At 41.9% G+C, this 24162-nt stretch overlaps 1 protein-coding gene across 1 annotated transcript in view; it reads right to left on the bottom strand.

The window, feature by feature from the left end:
• SPTLC3 (serine palmitoyltransferase long chain base subunit 3) overlaps positions 1-24162 on the bottom strand; it is a 169486-nt gene that overhangs the window by 5788 nt on the left and 139536 nt on the right. The window contains exon 10 of the mRNA XM_004697825.2: positions 5249-5384. Coding sequence (XP_004697882.1) covers positions 5249-5384 — 136 coding nt within the window. The remainder of the gene's footprint in view (positions 1-5248; positions 5385-24162) is intronic.

The raw sequence follows: 24162 nt of genomic DNA, 5'->3' as shown, positions 1-24162 counted from the left end.
GGCTAACCATGATTCTAACAGCAACAACAATGTGTTAAAGGGAAACCTTGATGTTTAAAAATCTTAGTTACTATCAATCACTTATCTAGTGAGGAGATTAAAGAAGCTTATCTTAGTAACAATAATTTGAGGATCAAGATAAGAGAGTTCCTGGATGGATTTTACTTTTCATTAAACCAGAGACATCAAAATTCTCCTTAATTTTTTATTAATGAACACACCCAGCTTTACTCAAAGGTAGTCAACCATTGTACAGATTAAAGTGGAAAGGAGCAGAAGCAGGGAAGAAAAAGACACATGTGGGTAGGTGTAGCATGTATGCTAGAATCCACATAACTACAAAGCTTCCGGTGCGTTAAGTACAACTTTTTAAAGCTATGGGTCCTTCCCCATAGTTGCTCATTTCAATTTATTCTAGGATGTCCGGTTCTTAAATCTTCAAAATACTTGTACTTAGAGCCAATGCCAGACAAAAAAGGCAAGTGCCTTCAAAGTCAATTTGTTAGACAGGGTTCTCTAGAGAGACAAAACCAGATCGCTAATAATTATATATATATATGTATATAGATAGATACATAACACAAATCCCACATGTGTTTATCGGCCAGGCTGGCACAATAAACAAACTATCTCAGTCAATCTTTTCCCCTTTGTGCTCAGAGGCTTTCTGCAGGAAACTTTTATTACTGAGTACCTCTACCCACAACTCTGTTCTCAGCATTAGGAAACAGTTGCTCTATTATTTTGGGCTGGGGGTCAAACAGAGCCCCACAAAATCTTCCAGCCATAATTTCAGAAAAATACTTGAACCAGATATTGAGAGTCAGTCTGCTTGTCCATCTTCCCCCTCTCTCTCCCTAGTTAACAGTTAGGCCTTGGGGTTTCCCCATGAAGAAGGTAGTACATGCAAGGAAACACTGGAGATAGCAAGATCTACAGAGCAAACAGCCTTCCAGCCCCCTGGCTGGAAAGGTGAGCTTTACTCTGGGACTGGAACCAGGCAGTCATGAGGAGCTTGTGAGGCTTTCTAGCTGAGAAAACGTGAACACAAAAGCGATGTCTCTCTTTCTTGATCACCTGATAGAAGGCTGCCCACCGCACCACAGACTGAGAGCACGTCATTGTCTGAGAAGCCAAGGAGGTGCTTTTATTGCTAAAGTAAAACCACCTCACCCATGATCTCAGGCCAGTGTTTAGGACTCCCAAAGGATTGTGTTCACTGTTTGCTGCCCTTTGCACCGAAGCAGCACAATTGCCAGAGAGTGCGCAACAACACACGTGATTCTCTTCATTCTCGAGGCGAATCGGGAAGTGCAGCACTTTTGAGTTTAAACCATACACTTCTCAGCCAAGCTTCTTTCAGTTTATATGTGTGATTGCCCACCTTTTTTTTTATCAAGAATGAGTCTCTGGGTTTGCACTTCCCAGTGCAAATTAGAGTTGGCATCCGCCAAAAGAAACTCAACAATGTGAAATAATAAAAAAAATAAAAACATTAACACTGTATTGCATGTAGCACCACAGTACTTCACATGTTGCTGCCTTCCAAGTGTATGGTGAAGACTGTGTAGCAAGATGCAAATCACATTGCACTTAGTAAAATCAGCACAGTCTTGATTATTAATGTGTATGTTTTATAGGTGAAATCATAGTCTCTTGAACTCCATAGTAGATTCCAGTTGTAGAGTAGTAGCCAGACTATGTTAAAAAAAAAAAAAAGGATAACTGGCTATAGAGTATATTTTCATTATAAAGTATGTGGACATTGAAGAAATCTCACTTCTTTAGTAAAATAAAAAGTTTAAAAATTAGCAAATTAAAGACACGTTTATATTATTTACTCCCGATTTCAAACACTTCTGTACATGTGAGCTTTCAATTTAAGAAATAAAGTTTGTATTTTCCATTGTAGTAATTGATGCTTTTGAATCATCAAGAGTAGCATCAAAGAGCATTACGTTTATATGCTGTGATGTTTTAATGAGATGTGCATTTTTAAAAATGGTCTAAAGTTCTGAGGTTGGACTGGGTAGTGAAAAGGGCCTCAGGAGGGAAACAGAACTCGGATTCAAATCTGGCCTTTACTACCTAACGTGCGTGTGGCACTGAGAAGGGACTTTTCCCTTTCCGGGTCTCTGCCTTGTCATTTGTACTCTAAGGATATGGACGGCACCCTTAGTTCTTCTCCACAGGTGGCCTGCAATCAGCATTCAGTGACGCCATCCTAGCGACCATTAAGAGTGACCCTGGCCCATGGCAGTTCCCGGCACAAAGAAAGAAAATGCGGCCCAATTTTGTGCCATCCTCAGGAGAGCTTGTGACAGGGACCATTATGACTCACCAGGTTTTCACTGGCTGATTGTCCTAAGTAGCCCTTCCTTTCCAGTCTGTCCTCACCTGAAAGACTTGCTGAAATCTGTTTGGTATTATAGCAACACACAGCCCCCACTGACTGTTGATGAGTGATGGCTCTTGTACAGGACAGGCATTGGCTGGCTCTCTCTCACTGAAGGCAAGAATTCTACTACTGAACCAAGACGGCCTTTCTCAGCCAGGTAAGTTACTTCTTCAAAACAATCTTAGGTGGAAGGAATGAAATCATTTGACTTACCCAATATTGAACATCATTGACTGATGCAGAGTACAGAAATATTTTTACCTACTATTTTTTTTCTGGGAATTTTATTCTTTTGCATGTAATAGAAAATTGCAATATTTACTTCAGGGAGTCCTTTACCCACACCAACTAAGCTTACAATTGCACTCAATTGAAAGTAAAGGGATTATAGTTGTCGTTGTAAGAGCAATAGGGACCTGGGTTACAGGTGACCTGTTGGGCTGCTTATTTTGAAGTCAGCTGTTGAAAATCACTAACTGCTCCATAGGAGAACGATGAGGCTTTCTACTCCTGTAGAGTTATGGTCTCAGAAACCCACAGGAGCAACTCTACCGTGTGCTTAGGGTCGCTATGAGTCAGAACTGACTCGATGGCCGTGCTCATGGTTTGGCTTTGGAGTAAGAGCAATCCAATTACTACTGTGAATGACTGTCATTTACTGAATGCTTAAACTTCAATCACTACACTTAGTGTTTCGTGCATGCTATTAATATTGTTAATCATAATTGCTGGTGTTGAGGGACTCTTAAATGGCAGGCAACATGTCAAACGCTGCATAGACCTCATCCTGTTTAATCTTCACAGTGGATTTGGATCTGAACCACTATTGACCTTTCATTTAATAGCCAAGCACTCAGCCTTACTATTACATCTCATTTTATGAATGTTAAAATGGGGGCTTTTATCAAATAACTAATCCATTATTTGCAGATAGGAAGGGATGGAGTGAAAATTCTGTTTGATTACAAACATCTCACTATCCCATAGAGTATAAATTTTACACAAAACTTGTCTTTCAACTGTTGTCCATCTGTATCTCCTGACATATAGAAGCATAGACAAATTTTCCCTCCATTTCTGTTCTAGTGAAGTTGAATTTTTTAATTTAAATGAATTCATTTTTACTATGCATGGAAGCTTCTCTTGAGTTTTGTTCATTTTCCCAGCTTGTTAAGATTTTAACTATAGCTTAGACCATCAAACTTAGAACTCTTCAGCACACTCCCTAGTGCCATTAGACTATCAATGCACATTTTAAAACTTGAATATGTTTATTTTTTTATACTACCATGTGAATGAATGATAAAATATAAAATAGATAAGTGCTAAGGGTTGAGTAATTTTTGCAGTACCACTCTGAATAATTATGGGTTTTCTTTTGTCTTGCAAAATCATATGGGAAATGATTTTGGATTATTTGGTACTTTAAGTCATTGTGCCTATCTTACTGATATAAGCACAGAGCAATATTGTATACAGCATGTCTGCAGCATGCTGTCTTTTTGGTTGCTATGTAAATCATATCTCTGACATATGGAAGTTGTATGGTGGACTAAGATCCTCTGGGTGTGTTCTTAAGTCATTACGCATTTTGTGTGTGTGTGTGAGACAACAGATAATATTTTAGAAAATCAGTGATTTAAAAACATAATTCTCCCTCCCACCATGAATTCTCTATTAATAATTTGGTACTTTTCTATACAGTACTTCAAATATCCTGCTGATTGATCCAACTGTCAGACTGTTAAAGGATGTGGTTGTGATGGGATTGCATTGAGGAGAGCGAGGACTTATACAATCAGACAAATATTTTGACAAATATGACTTTTTACCGTGAGCTTTGTCAAAGATGTAAATAAACATTTCATATTTGGACAGAAATGTATTGAATCTTCTTTTAATAACAGAGGATATTAGTGTCTCAATGAACCCAGGTGGCACAAAGGCTGAGTGCTTGGCTGTTAAATGAAAGGTCAGTAGTGGTTCAGACACACTTCCAGCTCTGTGTTGGGGGAGGAAGATATGGCAATGTGCACCTGCAGATCTACAGTTCTGGAAACTCTCTGGGGGAAATGCTACATCGCCGTGTAGGGTTGCTGTAAGTAGAAATCAACTTGAAGGCAATGGGTTTGGTTTGGTTTTTACTTAGTCTGTAGCAGGCTTGAGTATGGTTCATGTATTATGTTACCCAAATATTACTGAGAAAAGGTCATTTTGTCTCTGTATGCAATTGTTACTAATGATCGATTCAGAGTAGTAATCAGTAGAAAGTAATCCAAAGGGATTTACAGTAGAAGTATTAAAGTTGGGAATTAGCAGGATAAACTTTTGAGTATGATTAGGTTTGGATTCATATCTTCAGTGTACTACTTCTTGATCTGTAGGACTCTGGGAAAGCTTTTCAGTGGCTCTCAGTGTTAATTTCCCCACACTTAAAATGAAAATGATCATGGTAATGTCCTCCCAGAATTGTCCTGAGGATTCAATTACGGAGTTTTTGTACATGTTGGCACAGGGTTTTCAGAAGTTCTCCACAAGAAAGATCTTGGTGAAAATGTGGCTAAAGGTAGCTGTCTTTCTCCTTTAATTTTCAGTTGCAGTCTAGCGAGCTAAGTGATTTCCCCAAATTTGTGGAGTTTGCCAATGGTCTTAGGGAGATAACTGGGTCTGGCACCTGGTTGTTGTTTTTTTTATGACACCCATGGAAAGGCCCTGTTGAGGTGTGGCAGGTGACTTCTGGAAAAGATCCCCTTCAACATGCATAAGCTAGTGCTGTCCTGGGGTCAAGAACACGATTTTAGCTGGATCTGCTGAGCTTTATGTCTTATTCGGAGACTCTTGAATACTTACGCGACTTTACCAGGCATATAAAGGAGCAGGGGGATAAGAGGCGATTCTTCATTGCCATAAACAATGAATCCCATTTCGTTTAGCCTCTGTCTGAAGTATCTTGTGTTTTTTGCAAGTTGTTGGACTCTCTGCAATCCTGAAAAGAATCATGCATGAAATCCGTCAGGGAGAAAATGTCAATTCACTAGGCAAGCATTTCTAAGGCTTTTTATAAACCTGCATCAATGGTCAGGAGGACAAAGGCAGATGGGAACTAATTTCTCGTAAGCAGGTTTGAGACCTGCCACCCAGGTACTGCCATGAGGCTGAAAGCCAGGATCCCAGGGAGGGTGGTGTGTGGCACTCCGAGCTACTAATCCCACGCTGGGGAAGAGTGCACTCGCAGGAAGGAAGGTGAACTCTCATTGCTTGGTACCCATTGGGAATAAGGGGAGCCCTGGTGGAGATGAAGGTTGTACGCTGGGCTGCTAACCACAAAATTAGCAGGCTGAAATCACCAGACGCTCCTCAATGAGAAAAACAAAGCTTTCTACTCCTGTAAAGAGTTATATTCTCTCAGACCCACAGGGGCAGCCCTGCTATGTCCTGTAGGCTCATTGTGAGTCAGACGCGACTCAATGGAAGTGAGTTTGGCTCTGGATTTTACTGTGGACAGGATGTGTGTGAAGTGCTTTGTCGACACTGACTTGAGTGAAGGGTGTATGAAAAGTAACAACACACACACACAGTTGTTGGCGGCTTTTTAGCCAAGTTGAGGAGCCTCATTAAACTGTTTTTTTAATCAAAGTCTCTAATAAAACAAAATTCTTCCTACAACCCGAGTTGGAAAGGGCAGCCCATGTTCAGACAGGAACAAGTCCGACTTAGATTAGGGTCAACTGAACGTGGGCTCACTTGTTTTGGTGAGGTCATACTGGAAGGGGGAAACGAGATCTTTGCTCTTTCCCCCCTGGGAAAGACCCGGACTGACTGGCAAAGCATATCTACTCCTTACTTCACAACAATTTCATTGTCTGACATTGTCATTTTGGACAATAATTGAAAAAATCTACTACCTGACTATTTTGGACATCCACAACATTGTATCTGATAGTATAGAGCACGGAAGTCCCTGACAGGATTCCTGTGTGCACATAGGGGGGGAGGGGGGGGCGGAGCTTGTGTTGCATGGTGTTTATAAGCACCTTGGAAAGGAATTGGGGCATAGTCCCTCTGAACTACCCTGGTGCTAGGGGTTGGCTAGAAAGGAGCTGGTAGAGATTCAGGAGAACTGGTGAGGCCAGAGGGCTGAGGCCAAGGCAGTGGCAGCAGTGTCCTGGTTGGACCATCCTTGGGAAATGGGACTTCAGGGTCTAGTCCCAGCTTCCAGTCTCAAGGAGCAACAGGGCTGGGCTGAGCTGTGGAAGCCCGAGGCAGGCCGCTCAGGTACTCAGCATCCTCAGAACACCACATCACCTGACACCTGTAGTCTCTTATGTTTCCTGAAAGCTCCCTCCTGGATGGGCACAGGTAAGGCAAGAGCAGATTACCTGGATGGGGGTGACTAGTGGCAACTACAGCTTAAGGCCAAGGGCAGAAGGTAAGCCTGGCCACCACAGGCTCAGAGGAAGGTCTGGAGTGTGGATTCTTGTATGGGAGTAGGGCCGTCCAGAAACAGCCAGTGGATGCTCAAGCAAGGGGAATCCAAAGGGCAGTGTGGCCCACCTCCCACCATGGACAGGGATCCTCTTGCCCAAAGCAAAACTACCAAGGGTGTTTTGGGGTCACTAAGCGGTTGAGCTGGGGCCATCTATCCTGAAAATATAGTGAGAGCAGGAGTGGAAAGGTAATCCAAAGATAAGGATAGGAAGAGGATGGCAGTTAGACCACCCTGGCTCTCGAATGTTGGGTGGCTCTCCCTTGTGGTGAGTGGTAGGGACTGAGGTTTCCTGAGGGAACACAGGGCAAGGGAAGATGGTGATGGCAGGTGACCTTGGTAGGGGCTCAGCATGAAGTTCACAGGACAGGGGAGGTGTTGAGGTGATAATGGCCATCTTTCATTTTCACATAATGCTGATTTCTGCATAATGACTTGCTCTTCAGACCCTAATCATGTTGATAAGTTAGGAGTGGCTGTATGTCTGTCCCCAAGAAGGTTACCTTAAGTGTGTGACTCAGTAACAAGGTACACATGTGAAAAGAAAAACATGAAGAGATAATTTTGAAGCTATCTATAAACTCCAGCCGTCGACATTTTGCCAGCTAAGTGCGTACCAACAAAAACAAAAACATGTTTGGTTACTGAAGGGAATGAATGTTACTGGACACTTTGGTGTGCTCTTGAGTTAGGGAAATGCATCGAGTAGCCATGCTTTCAGAGGATGTAGAGCTGCTATTTAGCAGGAATGTGCTGATACCATTTTCATGGTGGTCTTCAGCCAGCCTCTAGTTTTGTCAAATATCATCCATTCTAACTCATCAGAGTTATTCAATACTTTGAATACCTTCTATGAGTGTCTATAATTTTGCAAAATATGCAATATCATTTATTACCATCTAAGTGGAAAATGGGAAAAAATGTCAACAAACATAGCAACACAGCCATCTTCTTGGAAAAATGGCCCCAGGCTGTACCTAGAGGAAGGGTTGAGCATTGGCTCTCTTTCTCAATGTCCTTTCTTCAAGGGAAAGCGCACTGATGTAGGGTTGACTCTGTCTTCGATCTCTGCTGTAGGGTATTGTTCCCCCGATTAATAGTTCAATGAAGGAACCCAACCTTGGTCAGTTAGACCTTCTTTCAGGTGTACTGGGGGAAAGTATAAGCATCAGATAATCCTAAAACTACATTTTTGGGTCACCAAGGAAACCTGCTCGAGAATGAAGTTGATTCAGGAGAATGCTGAGGCATAGGACAATTAATTTTTAATTAATTAATTAACAACAAAACAAAACAACCAGAATTGTGAAGCTATCACCACAATCAATTCCAGGACATTTCTTCTTCCTTGTCCCCCTTGTTGTTAGTTCCCCACTTCCTGCCAACCTCCCCTGTCATATCCAGTTGTAGCCTCCAGAGATTTAGCTAATCTGGGTTTCATAAACAAAAAATCATACACAACCAAGATGGTATACAAACAAATGGCCCAATAGCAATGACTCAAAAAGCAAAGAAAATCCTCAATCAAAAATCAAGTAGAAAATATTTAAAAACTGGACCAATTATACAATGGGTCAAAAGGGAGATCAATGCCAAGGTGTCATATTTCGACCTCACTGCAACTGTCATCATCTACCCTGCAATGAAACCTCTGTGGGTTGTGTTGACAACTTATACAGGGAATGAAGATTGAGTTGAGTGGAAAACTAAACAATTGTGCAAGTTTACTTTCTCTCACTACTTTCACCCAATCCTCGATCCCAAGAAAGATCCTTCTTCAACTCTGCCAACATGCAGCTGGCAGGTTGTGCTAGAGCAGTGGTTCTCAACCTGGGGGTCGTGACCCTTTCACAGGGGTTGCCTGATTCATAACAGTAGCAAAACTACAGTTATGGAGTAGCAATGAAAATAAATTTATGGTTGGAGGGATCACCACAACATGAGGAACTGTATTAAAGGGCCATGGCATTAGGAAGGTTGAGAACCACTGTGCTAGAGAAAGCATCTGGCTTATTGTATTTTCTACAGAATGCTGACCTTTCAATTCCACACACTGACCATAGCCAATTGAAGAGGAATGCCCCCAACCAATTGGCAGTCCACGTGGGTATTGGTCAAGAACTCCAAGGAGGCTAATTACAGTTAATCCCTCCCATATCACCAAAGAGATAAAGATGAATTAAAACAATCATATCTTCTTTGCAGTTGATGGAGCATGGATTTCAAAAATGTGGGGAGAGCCAGCAGTGAATAACAAGAGTAGAAATTGAGAGCTATATATATAGAAAAGTAGAATCTATGAGACCGATGAAACCATGAGTTAGTAGAAACTATGGCAAATCTTGAAGAACGGAAGGATAGGAGGTAGCAACAGAAACAGAGAGAAGAGCTATAGTCAAGTGGGTGAGGCAGACATTTATTAAATAATCACACAAATGAATATTAAATTGCAATGCCAATGAACTATGCAAGGGAACATTACAGTCTATGAAAGCCCATATTAGTTATTGAAATCAGCCTGAGCCCAAGGAAGTCAGGAGGCAATGAATGAGCAGAGCGTCAACAAGAAAACGTGGCAGAGTAGAACATTCGAAGCACTGGGGCAGGCACAATGGCATTATGGTTTGGAAGAAGACAGAGTCGTGGAGAACCAGGCCAGTTGTGGTTGTGCATGGCACAAAAGGAGAGTATGGGAACATCTTTACAGGAAGATCATGTAAGACTGTCCTTGCTTTTTAAAAATTTAGATTTTAGAGGTAGGTTAGGAGGTAGAATGGAGAACAAGTTTGTCATGAAAAAACAAAAAACTTCTGGTATCAACATAAGAGACAGACTATCATGCATAGGATGTCAAATTAGAAACATATAAGAGAAATATCAGATGTGCTTAAAGATCAGAATCTGGAGTTATGAATGTGCGGGCCATAGATATTTAAGTGGTAACTGAGGCCCCAGGCATACGTCAAACTGTCGTCCAGAGAAAGAGAAAGTAGAGGAGGAGGAGGAGGGGAAGAGGGAGAAAGAGGAAGACGAAATGGAGGAGAGACAGAGATAAAAAATTCTAACAATTAATTGTTGGGAAGAGGAAGAAAAGACTGTGAAGGTGATTGGGACAAAACAGTATTCAGAGAGAACATTAACCAGGGGGTGAAATGGTATTCATTAGATGTGTAAATAGGATGGTCATTTATAATGTTTTCTTTCCCAACTGACCTCCTTAAAAAAAAAAAGTCCTTCCTCAAAGAACTGTCAGATGTACAACATTCATACAAGTAAGGGATCTGGAGATCCGTGCAACCATCCATGCACATTTTGTTTTACAGATTTACAAAAGCAGACAGGTTTCTTGGAGTATTTAAAAAGCCCTTTCAGCAGCATGCTTCAATGTCCCTTGGGAACTTGCATTAACAACTATTTCTCTTCCGTACAGAACTAGAAATTAGAAAAGGAAAACTTTGCCTTGATTAAAAGAAGAAACCCATTGTTATGCCTCCATCAAAGTGCGTGTTTGGGGAATGGAGAGCATAAGGCATCGGGGACGACAAAGGACAGGCAATGAAAAAGAAAAAAGGGCAAGGGATGACTTGTTTTTAAAAAGGGTTATTAGAATTAAGGTGAAGAGATACATAACAGCCACCCAAATGCATCCCCTATGTATCATCTCCTTTCGTGTTTGGCGCTTTGGGGGATGGTCTGCTGCACAGGGAGCAGACGACTTCACCAGGCTACGTCTGACGTTTCTTATATGTCCCCCCAGAGGATTGCCTGCACTGAAAGGGCATGGATGACTTAAATGGCTCTTCCAAATGGCATTATCTGTACTTTTGCCTACCATGACTCAACGATCTTTAGGCTAATGAATTGGCCCTGTCTAGTCATTCTGTTTAATTAAACCAAGTAATGGGATCACCACCTAAAGCCATCATTTTACTGCTTCTAGATCAGCAGTTCTTAACCTGTGGGTCGCGACCCCTTTGGGCGTTCGAACGACCCTTTCACAGGGGTTGCCTGATTTATAACAGTGGCAAAATTACAGTTATGAAGTAGCAACAAAAATAATTTTATGGTTGGGGTCACCATAATATGAGGAATTGTATTAAAGGGTCACAGCATTAGGAAGTTTAAGAACCACTGTTCAAGATCTTTTGGGGGGCTTGATCAAACATCATAATATCAGTCCTGGGCATAGTTGATTTGTAAGAACTGAATATTTCATTCTTGCCATGCCTTTCCTATTTTGATCTACTTAGCACAGCCTAGCTGACAAGACATCAGGACACATTCTGTGTCATATTTCCACATATAGGTCACTATCAATGCCTTGGCGGTCTTTTGAATTGACCAATATAGAGTTCCTTCTTATTACTCTATTGCTCACTCTCTAAAATTGGCAACATTCTCATAGTCTTGGATGGGCTGGGGGCAGAAGGGAATTTGCCTATATAAAATGTTATTCATCTAGAGAGGATCTGGGTGATTTTATTAATTATGTTGCACTTTGAGATTTTTGCTAGGGGAGTGTTTTGTAAAAGGCAAAGGCATGATGAATGCTTGTGCTTTTCTACGATGCCTCTTCTATATAAGCCTGCCAGTGGTGCCCAGGCACTTTGGCCATTAAGTACAGTTGTCCCAGCTCTTTCCCAACACTGCAGATGCTTCATCAAAGAGCTTTTGATCCTGCTTCCACACTCTCAGGAAGGCAGGCAAGGCCCTAACTTAGATCAGTCAGTCAGTGGATCATTCCCTTAGGTTGCTGCTGTTAGTTGCCTTTGAATTTGGCCTGACTCCTGGAGCTCCCATGTAAAATGGAACAAAGCTCTGTCTGGATCTGCACCATTCCTAGGATGGGTTGCAGGCCAGACTCTTTCATCCATATTTTCTTTGGCTGATTTCTAGAAGTCAGTAACCCAGGACTTTCTTTTTAGCCCATCTCATTCTACTGATACCTACCTGTTCAACACCATAACAACATGAAAGCCTCCATTGACAGATGGTGGTGGCTGAGCATATGGTACAATGACTGAGAATTGGACATGGCTCCCCTGTATTGAAAGAGAATTACCAATGCCCCTGACCTCTTAGGTTATTACATAATAATTTGTTTTGTTATATTCTGAGTTCTCCGAGGAGGCTGTTGGAGTACGCATTGCAGTCAAATGAACAAAAACCAAATTTCATTTGGACAAAATAATTAAGATCTTAAAAATCTAATTTTTATTTGTAAAATATATTTATTTCCTAGGAAATTTGGGAGCGTGAAGTGGGTTAGTGCATAGAAAGAGGTTAATACCATGTGCTTTGTACTGTGCTGGCAGGGGGTAGGCTGCTCAAGGACTCATTTACCATTTACACAGAGTAGGGTTCTCAACCTTTGTGGCACTGCAGAGTCCTATGGAGAGCATTTCCAAACTCCCTTAACAGACTGCATTACTGAACAATTAACTCAAGGTCTCTGGTTATGGGACAGGGCATCAGTTTTGGTTTTCACAGGGTGCAGCCAAGGACGATTGAGTTGTCAGAAACACAGCCATTACTACTCCAATTCCAAGGCCACTATATAGCCAGTGTTAGGTGTTTGGTGAGTTCTGGGGCAATCATGCTCCATTGATTGGATGTGAAAAGTAAAAGATGTCTTAGGCGTGTCCTTGGCATGATTCCATCCCAGCAGTTCCTAAATGTTTGAGTTCTGCACGAGCATATTTTATGGGGTGACCTGCTCCGCTGACAGCTAGGTGCTCCTTAGATCATTCAACCGGAGGTCAACCCTCATCCCTCACGTACGAACCAATCAGCACAAATGGCCTGACTGTCACAATTTCATTAGTTCACGTTTCAAATTCTGCTGCTTGAGAGTGCTGCTAGGTTAACGGAGGCCACACATACTTTAACCTTCCTCCAATGCTGCTCAAACAAAAACAGCTGGGGCAGGAGAAGGAAAACAAATAAAACACAAAGCATCCTACTACAAAGCTTCACAGTCCCCTAATAAAAACAATGGTCTGCGGTGTTTCCAGAAAAATGTTTGGGCAACTGAATCTCCAGAGGGCCAGAACGAATTACGGACCTTGGAGAATCCCAGAATGAGCTGTCACGAGTTAAGAAGGAAAGTTTCTACTCTGCCGAACGGCAGCACGTAAAGAAAAGGAAAGGCACCAAGCCCCTGCTCCCGCCCCGCCCCGTAAAACAGGCCCAGGAGATGGCTTTCACGACCCGATGAGCCAATACTACTGCCACGCTCTGTTTTATGCAGCTTTGCAAGCTCGCGTTCTCCCAGAGGAAACATGCCCAGATGCCCTAGGGGCACCTATTTTATTGTTTTCCAGGAGTGAAAATTGCATACTGCTCACTCCTGCCACAATGGTGGTACTTAGCATACAACTATTTGTCATAATAGGGACTGAATAATCTAAAATCATGCCCCTATGCAGCATTCCTTGGAAAACCTGCTCCTTCTCTTTAGAGATGGGAACTATCTCTCCATAGCACGTGTCACCCTTGAAAAAGTTGATCTTTCTGAAAAATGAAAGCAGGGAAAATCAAATTGATATGAAGGACTGCCTGCAGTGGTCTAAGGATGCCCAATCCCCTACTTCTGCCCGTTTTCTTCCGGTCACCCTTAGTTTTTGCCCCTGGCATGAGGATTCACCATATGGGGAGGAGGTAGGGAGGATGGAGTAACTTTTCAACATGGCAGCAGGAACCGATTGTCCGTTATTTTAAGCACCGAACACCAGACAGGATATTTTGTTTCTGATATACGTAGGACCAGAGAGCACTCAGAAATGATCAGGCTGCAGAGCCACAGTTACCACGGGAATCATTAGCAGTGACAGCTTCCCAGAGGGAAGGATAAAGCCGGACTTAGAGTGGTTTGTGGAAAGGATCACACATTTTTATCAGGCACTGAAGCTGTGCATTTTGATGTCTGGATTCCAAGATTATAGCATGTTTTATAGTCACATCCACATGTTCCAAGGACTCTCCCAGTAGTGCAGGCATGCTCTAGTGAATTACGTGGAGTAGCTGCCCATCAAGGGGAGATGGTGTTCATACAGCCTTGTCTCAAGGGCCTTGGTAACAGGTCTTTGCTTCCAGCTCTCCACATACTGCTTCCATATACCACTAGCCTTCACTCACAATGAGGGCTGGAAATAACATCTTTTGTGCATATACTATGAACCAGGAACTATTTTTTTGAAACCCTGGCTGATGAACATGAAAAAAAGTTCAATGTATCACCCAGATATACTTTAGAAGAAAGACCTAGCGATTTATTTCTGGGGGCCAAAATAGCCATTGAAAACCCTCTGGGGTGGAATTCTATCCCGATACACACAGGGCCACCATGAGTGGGCATGAGCTAGATGCCAACACGTTTTCACACAGGATGAAACAGAGTTGGAGCCACGAAGGCATTCTCCAGCTAACTTACAAACGGGCCATGCTTCCACGGCTATCAAAGTTCGTGCTTAGGAATAGAGCTGGTGAGTTTATTCATGATGAGATGTGAATTTCACGATCCAGGGGTTTATACATTCCATCACAAATAAAAACGACTCCATACTAGAGCTGGGCTAGCTGGTAAGGTAGATATTTAAAGGGGAAAATATTTTGAAACTGTTTGGAAAAAAGTAATCTAATAATAGATAAGACAGATATGAAATAATATAGATTTGAAATATGTAACTATTAAGTGAATTAAAATGACGTTTTCAAATCATACTGCCTTATGAACAAATGTTCTTTAAATAAAGAATGAATTATAAGATTTAATGTTAATTTGCATTTCAATGGGAAGCAGTAACTTAGTATGGAATTTTGCATATTTAATAAGGTAGTTTAGGAAGAAAGTCCTGGCAATCTCATTCTATAAACCAACCAAAACCTAAACCCAAACCAAACCTCACTGCCATTAAGTCAGTTTTGACTCACGGAGACCCTGCAGGGCAGGGTAGAATTTCCCCAGTGGGTTTCTGAGACAGCAATCCTATAGGAGTGGAAAGTCTCAACTTTATCCCATGGAATGGCTGGTAATGTCAAACCACTGATCTTGTAGTTGGTAGCCCAAACAAGCCAACAAAAACCGTAGGAGTCATAATGATTCCATCTACAACCAATCACAGGGATAGCAGAGTTTTGTTTCACTGACACACCATGTGTTGGGAGCCAATTTGATGGCAGCTAACAACAAAACAAATGAAGTAATTTGGGACGCTTTCAGAGAACCTTATAAATTGATGATTCCTAAGCAAGAAAACAATGAGCAAGAAAGATATGTAAAGACTTCATGCATTTGAATTGCCCTGATTAACAGTATTAAAAGTACTATGGATTGCCAGAGGAATAAGCAAATCTGTCTTGGAGGAAATGTAGTCAGGGCACTCCTTAGGCAAAACTGCAGCTTACAGGCATCATACTTGGTAAAGTAGAGGGTCAGAAAAACAGGAGGAAGCTCCTCACCAAGGGGGATTGACACAGTGGTTTCAACAATGGGCTGAAATCCAGCAACAGTGATGAGAATGGCTCAGGACCTGGCAGCATTGTCATCTGTTGCACATAGGTTTGGTATGAGTTAGAACCAGATGGACAGCACCTAAACATAACAAACAAAAAAGCACACCACCATCTTCTGGGATTTTTGTTTCACCCAGAATCTAGCTCAGAAAGACTAGGTGACCTTTCAGAGAAACCCTCTGAATAAGTATGGTGCATACCCCCATGTAAGAATCACTGATCCCTTTCCAACAAATGGGGTTGGAAAAAATGGATCTCCATATGCGAAAGAATGAAACAGGACCCACATTTCTCCTCTTAAACTAAAATGAACTCAAGATGTGTTAAAGACCTAAATGTAAACCCCAGTGTTATAAGAATCATCGATGAGAAATTGGAATATATTTAAGGGTCCTATTGCAGGTCATACACAGACTACCAACTATATACAAAAGAAGCACACACAGTAGAAGGCAAAATTGATGACTGAGATCAAGGAAAAGTAAAATACTTAAACATATCAAAAGACTTCATCAAAAAGCACAAGGAGAGCACACATATTGGGATTTTTTTCTTTAGAAATGTCACCATAGACAAGGGTCTAATTACCCAAATCTACAGAACTCTACACCACCTCAATAAGAGACTAACACGTGACCCAATTAAAAAGTGAACAAAAGCCATGAATAGCCAGTCCACCAACAATGAAACTCCAATGACTAGAAAACACATGAGGAAATGCCCATGATCACAAGCCATCTGGAAGATGCAAATCAATCTCCTTACATCCACGAGGATAGCTCAATTAAAAACCAACAACAACAACAATAACAGAAAACAAATTCTGGAGAGGATGTGGAGAGATTGGAACTCTTATACACTGTGAATGGGTTTGTAAACATGTACAACAACTTTGGAAAGCAATATGGCACTACCTAAAACAAACAGGAATGGAAATCCCATACAGTGCAGCAATACCACTACTGGGCTTATACCCCAAAGAAGGAAGAGACAAATATGAACAGATGTGCCTCAATGTTGACAGCTCAGTTCATAAGACCAAGCAGCTGGAATCAGCCTGAATGTCCATCAGTTGAAGACTGCATAAAGAAATTGCAGTGCACACACACAATGAACACTCCGTCTCCCCGAAAAAACAGCGACGAAGCCACGAAACACATCACAACCTGGATGGCCTGCAATCCATTTTGTAGAATGAAATTAGCTCATCACAGAAAGAGAAATATTTTATGAGACCACTATTATAAAAATAAATACCACAACAAAGGTGGGCTCCTATTCTAAAGTAATCTAGTCTTCTATTTCAGCTGCCCAGGCAATGAAGTAATATGCCTGCCTACATCTCATGAATCCTGCACTACCCCCTTACTTGTCATTTTGAAAACCATTCCAACAGGGAAGGCCTCACCTCAACTGGACTAGTTTCCCATGATGTGAAGGGACACTACTCCACTCCCTCCCTCACTGCCACTGAGTCAATGCTGACTCATCATGACCATACAGGGCAGGGTAGAACGCCCCCGTGCACTTCTATTGCATTAGAAAGCCTTTTCTTTCAACAAGAACTGTCTGAGGGTTTTGAACTCTTGACCTTGCAGTTAGCAACACCTCAACACTTAACTACTATGCTACCAGGGCTCTTACATGACTCTACAGTCACCCCAAATTAACCGACTCTCCTACAAGAGTGGGTAGTGAATCTTACTGGAAACCCAAGTCAAGAGATGGCGGGGTGGAGGGCACAGCTGTACCAGCGCAGGTGAGTACACTTCAGTCAATGGGTAAACTCGGTGGAGCAGCAGGCTCTTGGGGGAAAAGACGCAACATTAAGGATAACGACCACCAATGGGACCTGGCCTAGTTACATTCAGCCTTTGGTGACCGTGGCCATACACAGTAGGCAACCATAACTAAGACTCTGTCCTTTTGAGGTACACAACATTGCTCATAGACCACATCAGGAGGATTCGATTTGGAACTCCCAGTAAGCGAACTGGACTTTATCTCAAACACACCAGTAGCATGTGAAAGAAACAGAAATATTCGCATGTACCAAAGGCTGAAATGCTCTAATGTGAGAGGCAGCAGATGACTGCCATCCAAGGGTATTGATGTGGAAGTCACTGGACTTGGTTCAAAAGTCTTGACTTAAGAAACCAATAAGTGGCAACTCAAGACTCCCTTATATGTGCTAATTTCATACATTTTTGTCTATTAAAACACAAATAACCCAGTTCTTCTTCTGCCAAAGAGCATTAATGCAAGTTTTACCATAGTTGCAACCCTCATTATTAGTATAAATAGTGTCCAATTACCTGAATGTTAATATGTAAAAATCAGCAATCAATGTATTTTGGTCTAAAAAACTGTCCTATACATGTATACTATCTTTTCCAGAAATGTTTTGAAATCTATACAAGTGGTTATATTATTGGCAATATTAATGGAACTACCATATACCCCATGGAGATCATTTGTGATGTTCTTCAACAAAATCATGATGATGTCTTTAAAGTGAACCAGGGAGGAAGCATTCAAGAAGTAGAGGAAAGTTATATGTTTTATCCTTGCTAGCCTGAACCCTGATTGGCTCGTCTCCTCCCCACAACCCCTCAGCAAGGGGGTGTTCAGTTGCCTACTGATGGACTCTGAGTCTCCACTCTGCACTCACCCACCTTTACAATGACATGATTTCTTGTTCCTTGATGCCTGACACCCGATCCCTTCGACAGCTCATGGTCACACATGCTGGGGTGCTCCTTCCATGGGGGCTTTGATGCTTCTCAGCTGGATGGCCGCTTGTTTATCATCAAGCCTTCAAGACCCCAGAAGCTATATCTTTTGATAGCCGGGCACCATCAGCTTTCTTCACCATTTTGCTTATGCACACCTTTGTCTTCAGTGATCGTATCATAAAGGTGGGCACCCACCGATCTGATTTTTAGTTCTTTGATGTCTGATAACTGGTCCCTTCTGCACCTTGTGGTCAGACAGGCTGGTGTGCTTCTTCCATGTGGGCTTTGATGCTTCTCAGCTGGATGGCCGCTTGTTTATCATCAAGCCTTCAAGATCCCAGAAGCTATATCTTTTGATAACCGGGCACCATTAGCTCTCTTTCAAAGTACTTTTTTTGCATCAAGGTAAAATATCTGTCTTTGTGTTAGTTTTCATCTACATTCTATGAAGATAAACAAGTCACTATTCATTTCTGAATCTCAGTGTACTCGTATGTGAATTGGATATGATAATAATAGCTGCTCTGACTATTTCCTAGGATGCTGGGGAAAGGTTTTTAATTAAGCATGTGTTTATTTAGTACTTGCTATGAGCAGGTGGCTGTTGTATTCCATGAAAGATCAACTTGAGTTTACTCAGCACATTCAAAGGCTTTATCAATGCAAAGAAGATAACCCTTATAATAACCCAACCAAACGGAATCTAGTGTCATTGGGTCAATTCTGCCTCACAGTGACCCTAGATAAAGTTTCCGAGCCTGTGGATTCTTATAGCAGCAGACAACGCTTCATTTGCTTCCGATGCCTGGCTGGCAAGTTTCAATTGCTGGCACAGTGGTTGGCGGGGCAGTGCTTACCTGACTGCACCCCCAGGGTTCCTTAACTTAATGGAAGGTAGAAAACTGACTGTGCCAACATAGAAGCCCAGAAATACTCTGAAAGTTTGGAACATAGACCTTGAGGGGGTAAGCTAATACGTTATGGAGGTATGTTTAGAAAGGACTTACGTCAGGGTCTGTAACTTACTGGCTTTAAACATTTGTATCAATGTTGAGGAAAATGGTGAGGTCACCTCACGGAAAGCCATAAGCCATTCTAACCGCTTTTGGTGGGAAATGGCGAGTCATAGCAGTCTTGCAAGCAGATGAGTAAGCTACCCTAGAGGCTTCAGGGAGATGGAGCTCGCGGTCTATTTTGCATGGATGGGTATGCGCGGAGAAGTCCAACTGGTGAGACACGTTAAAAGGGTAGAGTGGTAGCAAACATTTACAGTGGGGAAATGTTACCAGCATCTCTTTCTATTTGCAGCAAGAAGGCAAAGTCAGTGCAAAAGTATAGGTTCTAGGCGGATGAACAGGGTTCATGGTGTTACGTGGAAATTTTCTGAGAAACAAAGCAAAGCACAGCAGCGATCAAGAAAGAAACTCATGAAAGCACTCCTTATACATTTCACTTTCAGTTTTTGAAGTATTTTCTAGGGAGGGTATCTTGCAGAAACTTTAGGAAGGTAGATGTGGGGAAAAATTGATGTTGGGGCTCAGCCAGTAGAATACCAAGCTCACCCCCTCACTCCCTACTTACCTGTTCCCACTACACCTAAAAAAAACCCAGACAAAGTCGTTAAAGACCTGCCAATGTCCTATTGCCTGTCTGCAGTCACTTGATTTGTTTCTGAATCAGGTTCTTCACTTGAAAAGTGGGGATAATGATGATAATAATAATACTCTGCTGTTACAGGGTTACAATGTAAGTGACTAAGAGTATCTGGAACACGGTAAGCCCTACATGAGGATCTATCAGAATGTATTTCCATGTACATTTCAATCAAAAAGGATTTAAAGTCCCAAGTACAAGGCTATAACTGATTTGCTTGACTCTCAGCAGAAAGTTTGGTAGTGCAAACTCTCCCAGAAGCATCTGGTGGTCTGGTTCCAAAACGTCAGCCTTGAAAACCCTGTGGAACAGTTCTACTATCTACACATGGGGTCTCGGTGACTGGATATTGATTAGATAGCAACAAAAAACAAGAAAAAATATTGAAAACCATTAGTTTGAACGAACGGCTTGACTAGTTTAATATTGATCTCTCAGGGTGGAACCTGGTGATACACAACAGACACAGGTGGCTACCTTTCTCTGCTCTTTAATATTCTTGGTGCCTGGGACATGTCTGCCTATCCTTTTGTGCCTCTCAGAGTTAAGTTCATCAGAATACTTTTCATCCCCACGGCTGGACTCACAGTAAATGATGTCTGGGGCTCTAACTCCAAAGGGGTTTCTATTTTACAAAAGGTTGAAATCTTTAGGGATATCTATCAGTAGTTAAGACCGACCTAATCCTACATAGGCTTTTCCAGAAGAACAGACTCCAAGAGACACAGGGGTTTGTCATCAGGGAGGTTTTATGTACCTGGCTTGGGAAATGGAGTGTGCCACATGGCAAAGAATGTGGGTGGCCTTTAGGAACTGAGAGACAACAAGGAAATGGGGACCTCCATCCTACCACCCTAAAGAAAGGAATTTCCCACAGCCACCTGGGCTTGGAAGAGGCCTAGAAGTACCAAATGAGAATGCAGCTGACCACCACTTTGATTTCAGCCTGGGAAGAACTTGAACCGGGGTCATCCTGTGACCAGACTCCTGGCCCAAGGAAACTGTGTGATAATAAATGAGTGTTGTTTTAAGCCCCTATGTTTGTGGAATTTTTATGCATAAATAAAACATTAGTACATATTTTCTAGCCAAATGCCCATGCTGGGATTATTGAGACACAAATCCATTCATCATAATGCTTCCTAGCTGTGGCCATTGAGGTAGTTGGTTTTCTTAGCCAACTTCTCCAATTAAAAGTGTACCTGAGAATGGTATCCACTGCATTTCATATCTCTGCTGCATATCTGAACATTCACACATGCTGGGAAAAAAATCCAACGATGTAAAAACACCAGTATGGAAAATTAGCTCCCTTCACACTTGAAAATTCTGAAGATGGAATTTTTTTTTGCCCTTGCCTTCAGTTGTACTGATCGAATGTGGATGCACACATGTTTCATTACCATCGATGTCTCACAGTCTACTCACAGAAGGAAAATAAGTGTGAAGTGGAAACTCCTATCCGACTCACATTGTAACCAGGGATGTTGTTTGTAGGTCAGGTGGGAGAAAGAGCCATACTTTGTTTTTGCCCTAAAGACTACTAAAGGTAAACATATTCTCTTTACCTTCTTGGTTGGGACATTTTTTAAGTGCGCAATGCAAATTTACTAAGCTGCTGTGAAACTTCCTCCTTGATTAACTCTTACGGTGAAATAAATGAAGGAAAAGAAGGGCACTGACCACTCTGCTAGCCATTTCTTTACAATCAGGCTACTTTTTCCTAACTTGAGCTCAGCTAGCTAGCTAATCTTGTTTTTATTGCAAAAAGCCCAAGTTGTCCCACATGTATATAAGCAGCAACACCAAGGACTATGCCTGTCCTTGCCTGGCACCCCAACTTTAGGTACACACACAAACAGGATTGTTGGACCCCCAGTACAGGTGATTAATCATGGATAGAGGCAGGCTCTCAGTTGAAAATCAGCAGGGCATAGCACTCGCCATCTGTTTTGCATTAGCTCTTGCTGCAGTGCCAGTGGCCTGAAACCATTTAGAAAACACAACCCCCAGGCCCTCTGCCCCTCTCTCTGCCTCTCTACGTTTCCAAATGATTACCAAGTACCAAGTATTCTTAGAAATCTGCAGCTAGCTCCTTCTTCATCAACGCCAAGTTCCTTTAACCCGGGGGCCCTTCTGAGGATGCATTCAGGTGGTTCTTTATAAGCTCCGCTAGCATTCACGGAGGTGCTACCGAGGGACAGAAATAAGGACATGGCCTGGCTGGGTTGAAGAGGGATGATTGTAGGAGACCACTTTTGCATTCACTGAATTCTCTGCTGTAATAGATGTTGAGAAACATGAGCTGACCTTTTGAAGTGTCTAATTATCATGTTTTCTTTGCCCCTGATTGATACCCCTTGTCTCTTTTTCAAAGAAGACCTAGAATTCCGAGTGAAGAGGAAATCTCAGGAGAGCCGCAGCCGTGTCTCTGCTGGGATGAAGATAGTGAAACGTAGTTCACAGCCCCAAATGGCATGTGTTTAGGAAAATACATTTTATGAGAGGAGTTTGCGAATGCATCTCATGTCAAATAGAAATCATACGAAAAGTGAGACAATGCCTCTCTTGAACACTAATTGCTGTCACCAGTGTATGCTTTCTTCTCTCCCTGAAAGCCCTAAATCTTCCCGCCGAGTCACTCCCATTTTTAAACCGATCACACTCAAGGGTAAAAATATGTGTGTCCTATTCCAAGAAACAGAAGGAAGGTCCAAGGTCACAGCTGGAAGGCTCACGAGCCACTTTCTCTAAGCCCACATTGGGTTAAAGGCAAGGGTCAATGCTTCACCTGCTGATGTCATGATACAAGTTTACAAATGATCAGGATGAGTAGTCAATGCAAAAAGGATACTACAATGAAGTGTAGTTGTGTTTTCCTGTGAGGATGCAGTATATGGTCACTCCTACTCATTTATCCACTACTCATACTTACTCTCAAGAAGGTACATTTAAAATACTATTCAGGGTCAAAATTAATGAAGTTATGTGAAATAAACCAATTTTACTCAATTCCTATAAAAAACAGAACAAAATAATAGCTATGTATCAGAATGAATTTTCTCATTTAGATAGACATAACCACAGAAGTAACTATTTTATTGCTTCCAAAATGCTTAAAGCGATGTTGAAGCAGCTCATATTTTCATATTACCTTACCCTTGATAGAAGCCTCCTTTCCAGCTTTAATTCTCTACCTGGACTTAGAATCTTCTTTTGTGTGTATGTGTGTGTGCGTGTGCGTGTCCGTGTGCATGTGCGTGCGTGCGTGTGTGTGTGTGTGTGTGTGTGTGTGTGTTTCCTAGATTAGTCAAGGGCAGGACTGTAATGTGGTGAACAACAGGGTTAAAATTTTTGTTCAAACCTATTTTTGTTGTTGTTGTTAGGTGCCTTTGAGTTGACTCACAGTGACCTATTGTACAGCACAAAGTGTACACACACTGCCAGGTGCTGTGCCATCCTCACAAGCAGTCTTATGCTTGAGCCCATCAATGCAGCCATTTTGTTGAAGAGCCGGCTTCCTCTTTTTCACTGCCCAACTTTTCCAAGCATGATGTCTTTCTCTAGAGACTGGTATCTCCTGCTAAGCTATCCAAGGCACATGAGATCAAGTCTTGCTATGCTTACCTCTGTGAAGTACTCTACCCTACTTCTTCCAAGACAGATTAGTTTGTCCTTTTGGCAGTCCATGATACTTTTAATATTCTTTTTCAGACACATAATGCAAATGAATTGATTTTTTTTTGGTCTTCCTTATTCAATGCCCAACTTTCACATGCTATGAGCTGATTGAAAATATCATGGCTTGGGCCAGGCCTACCTTAGACCTGTGGTAGTTACATAATCTGGTGCCAATTTGAGAGGATTGCTAGTGAAGGGGTGGAGTCTGACCTGTCAATCAAGATATAACCAGTGAGGCCTCTGTGTGGCCATGGCCTTCTGCTGAGAATTCTGGGAACTCTGGCATTGAGTATAGTGAAAGGATTCAACACTGATCCATTCCTTCTGATTTTAAACCATGCAGTAGGACCTTGTTCTGTTTACACAGCTGCCTCGATCCATTTACAGGTTCCTCATGAGCACACTCTAGTATTATGGAGTTCCAGCTTTCTCAAGGCTATCTATAGTTTGTTATGGTCCACACAGTAGATCACCTAGGCATAATGAATACAACACGAGTTATATCTTTCTCGTATTCTCCACTTTCAGTCAAGATCCATGAAACTTCAGTAATGCTATACCTTGCTGCAAATCCTCTCTTGAATCCAGCATGAACCGCTGGCAGCTCCCTGTCAATGTACTACTGCAACCATTGTTGGATGATCTTCAGTAAAATTTTACTTGCATGTAGGAGTAATGCAATTGTTCTATAATTT

This window comes from Echinops telfairi, unplaced genomic scaffold (genome assembly GCF_000313985.2).
Source record: "Echinops telfairi isolate 266 unplaced genomic scaffold, ASM31398v2 ScPeMD7_5592;HRSCAF=6446, whole genome shotgun sequence".
NCBI lineage: Eukaryota > Metazoa > Chordata > Mammalia > Afrosoricida > Tenrecidae > Echinops > Echinops telfairi.
The sequence above is the reverse complement of the archived record's forward strand: the minus strand, read 5'-3'. Positions and strand labels throughout refer to the sequence as shown.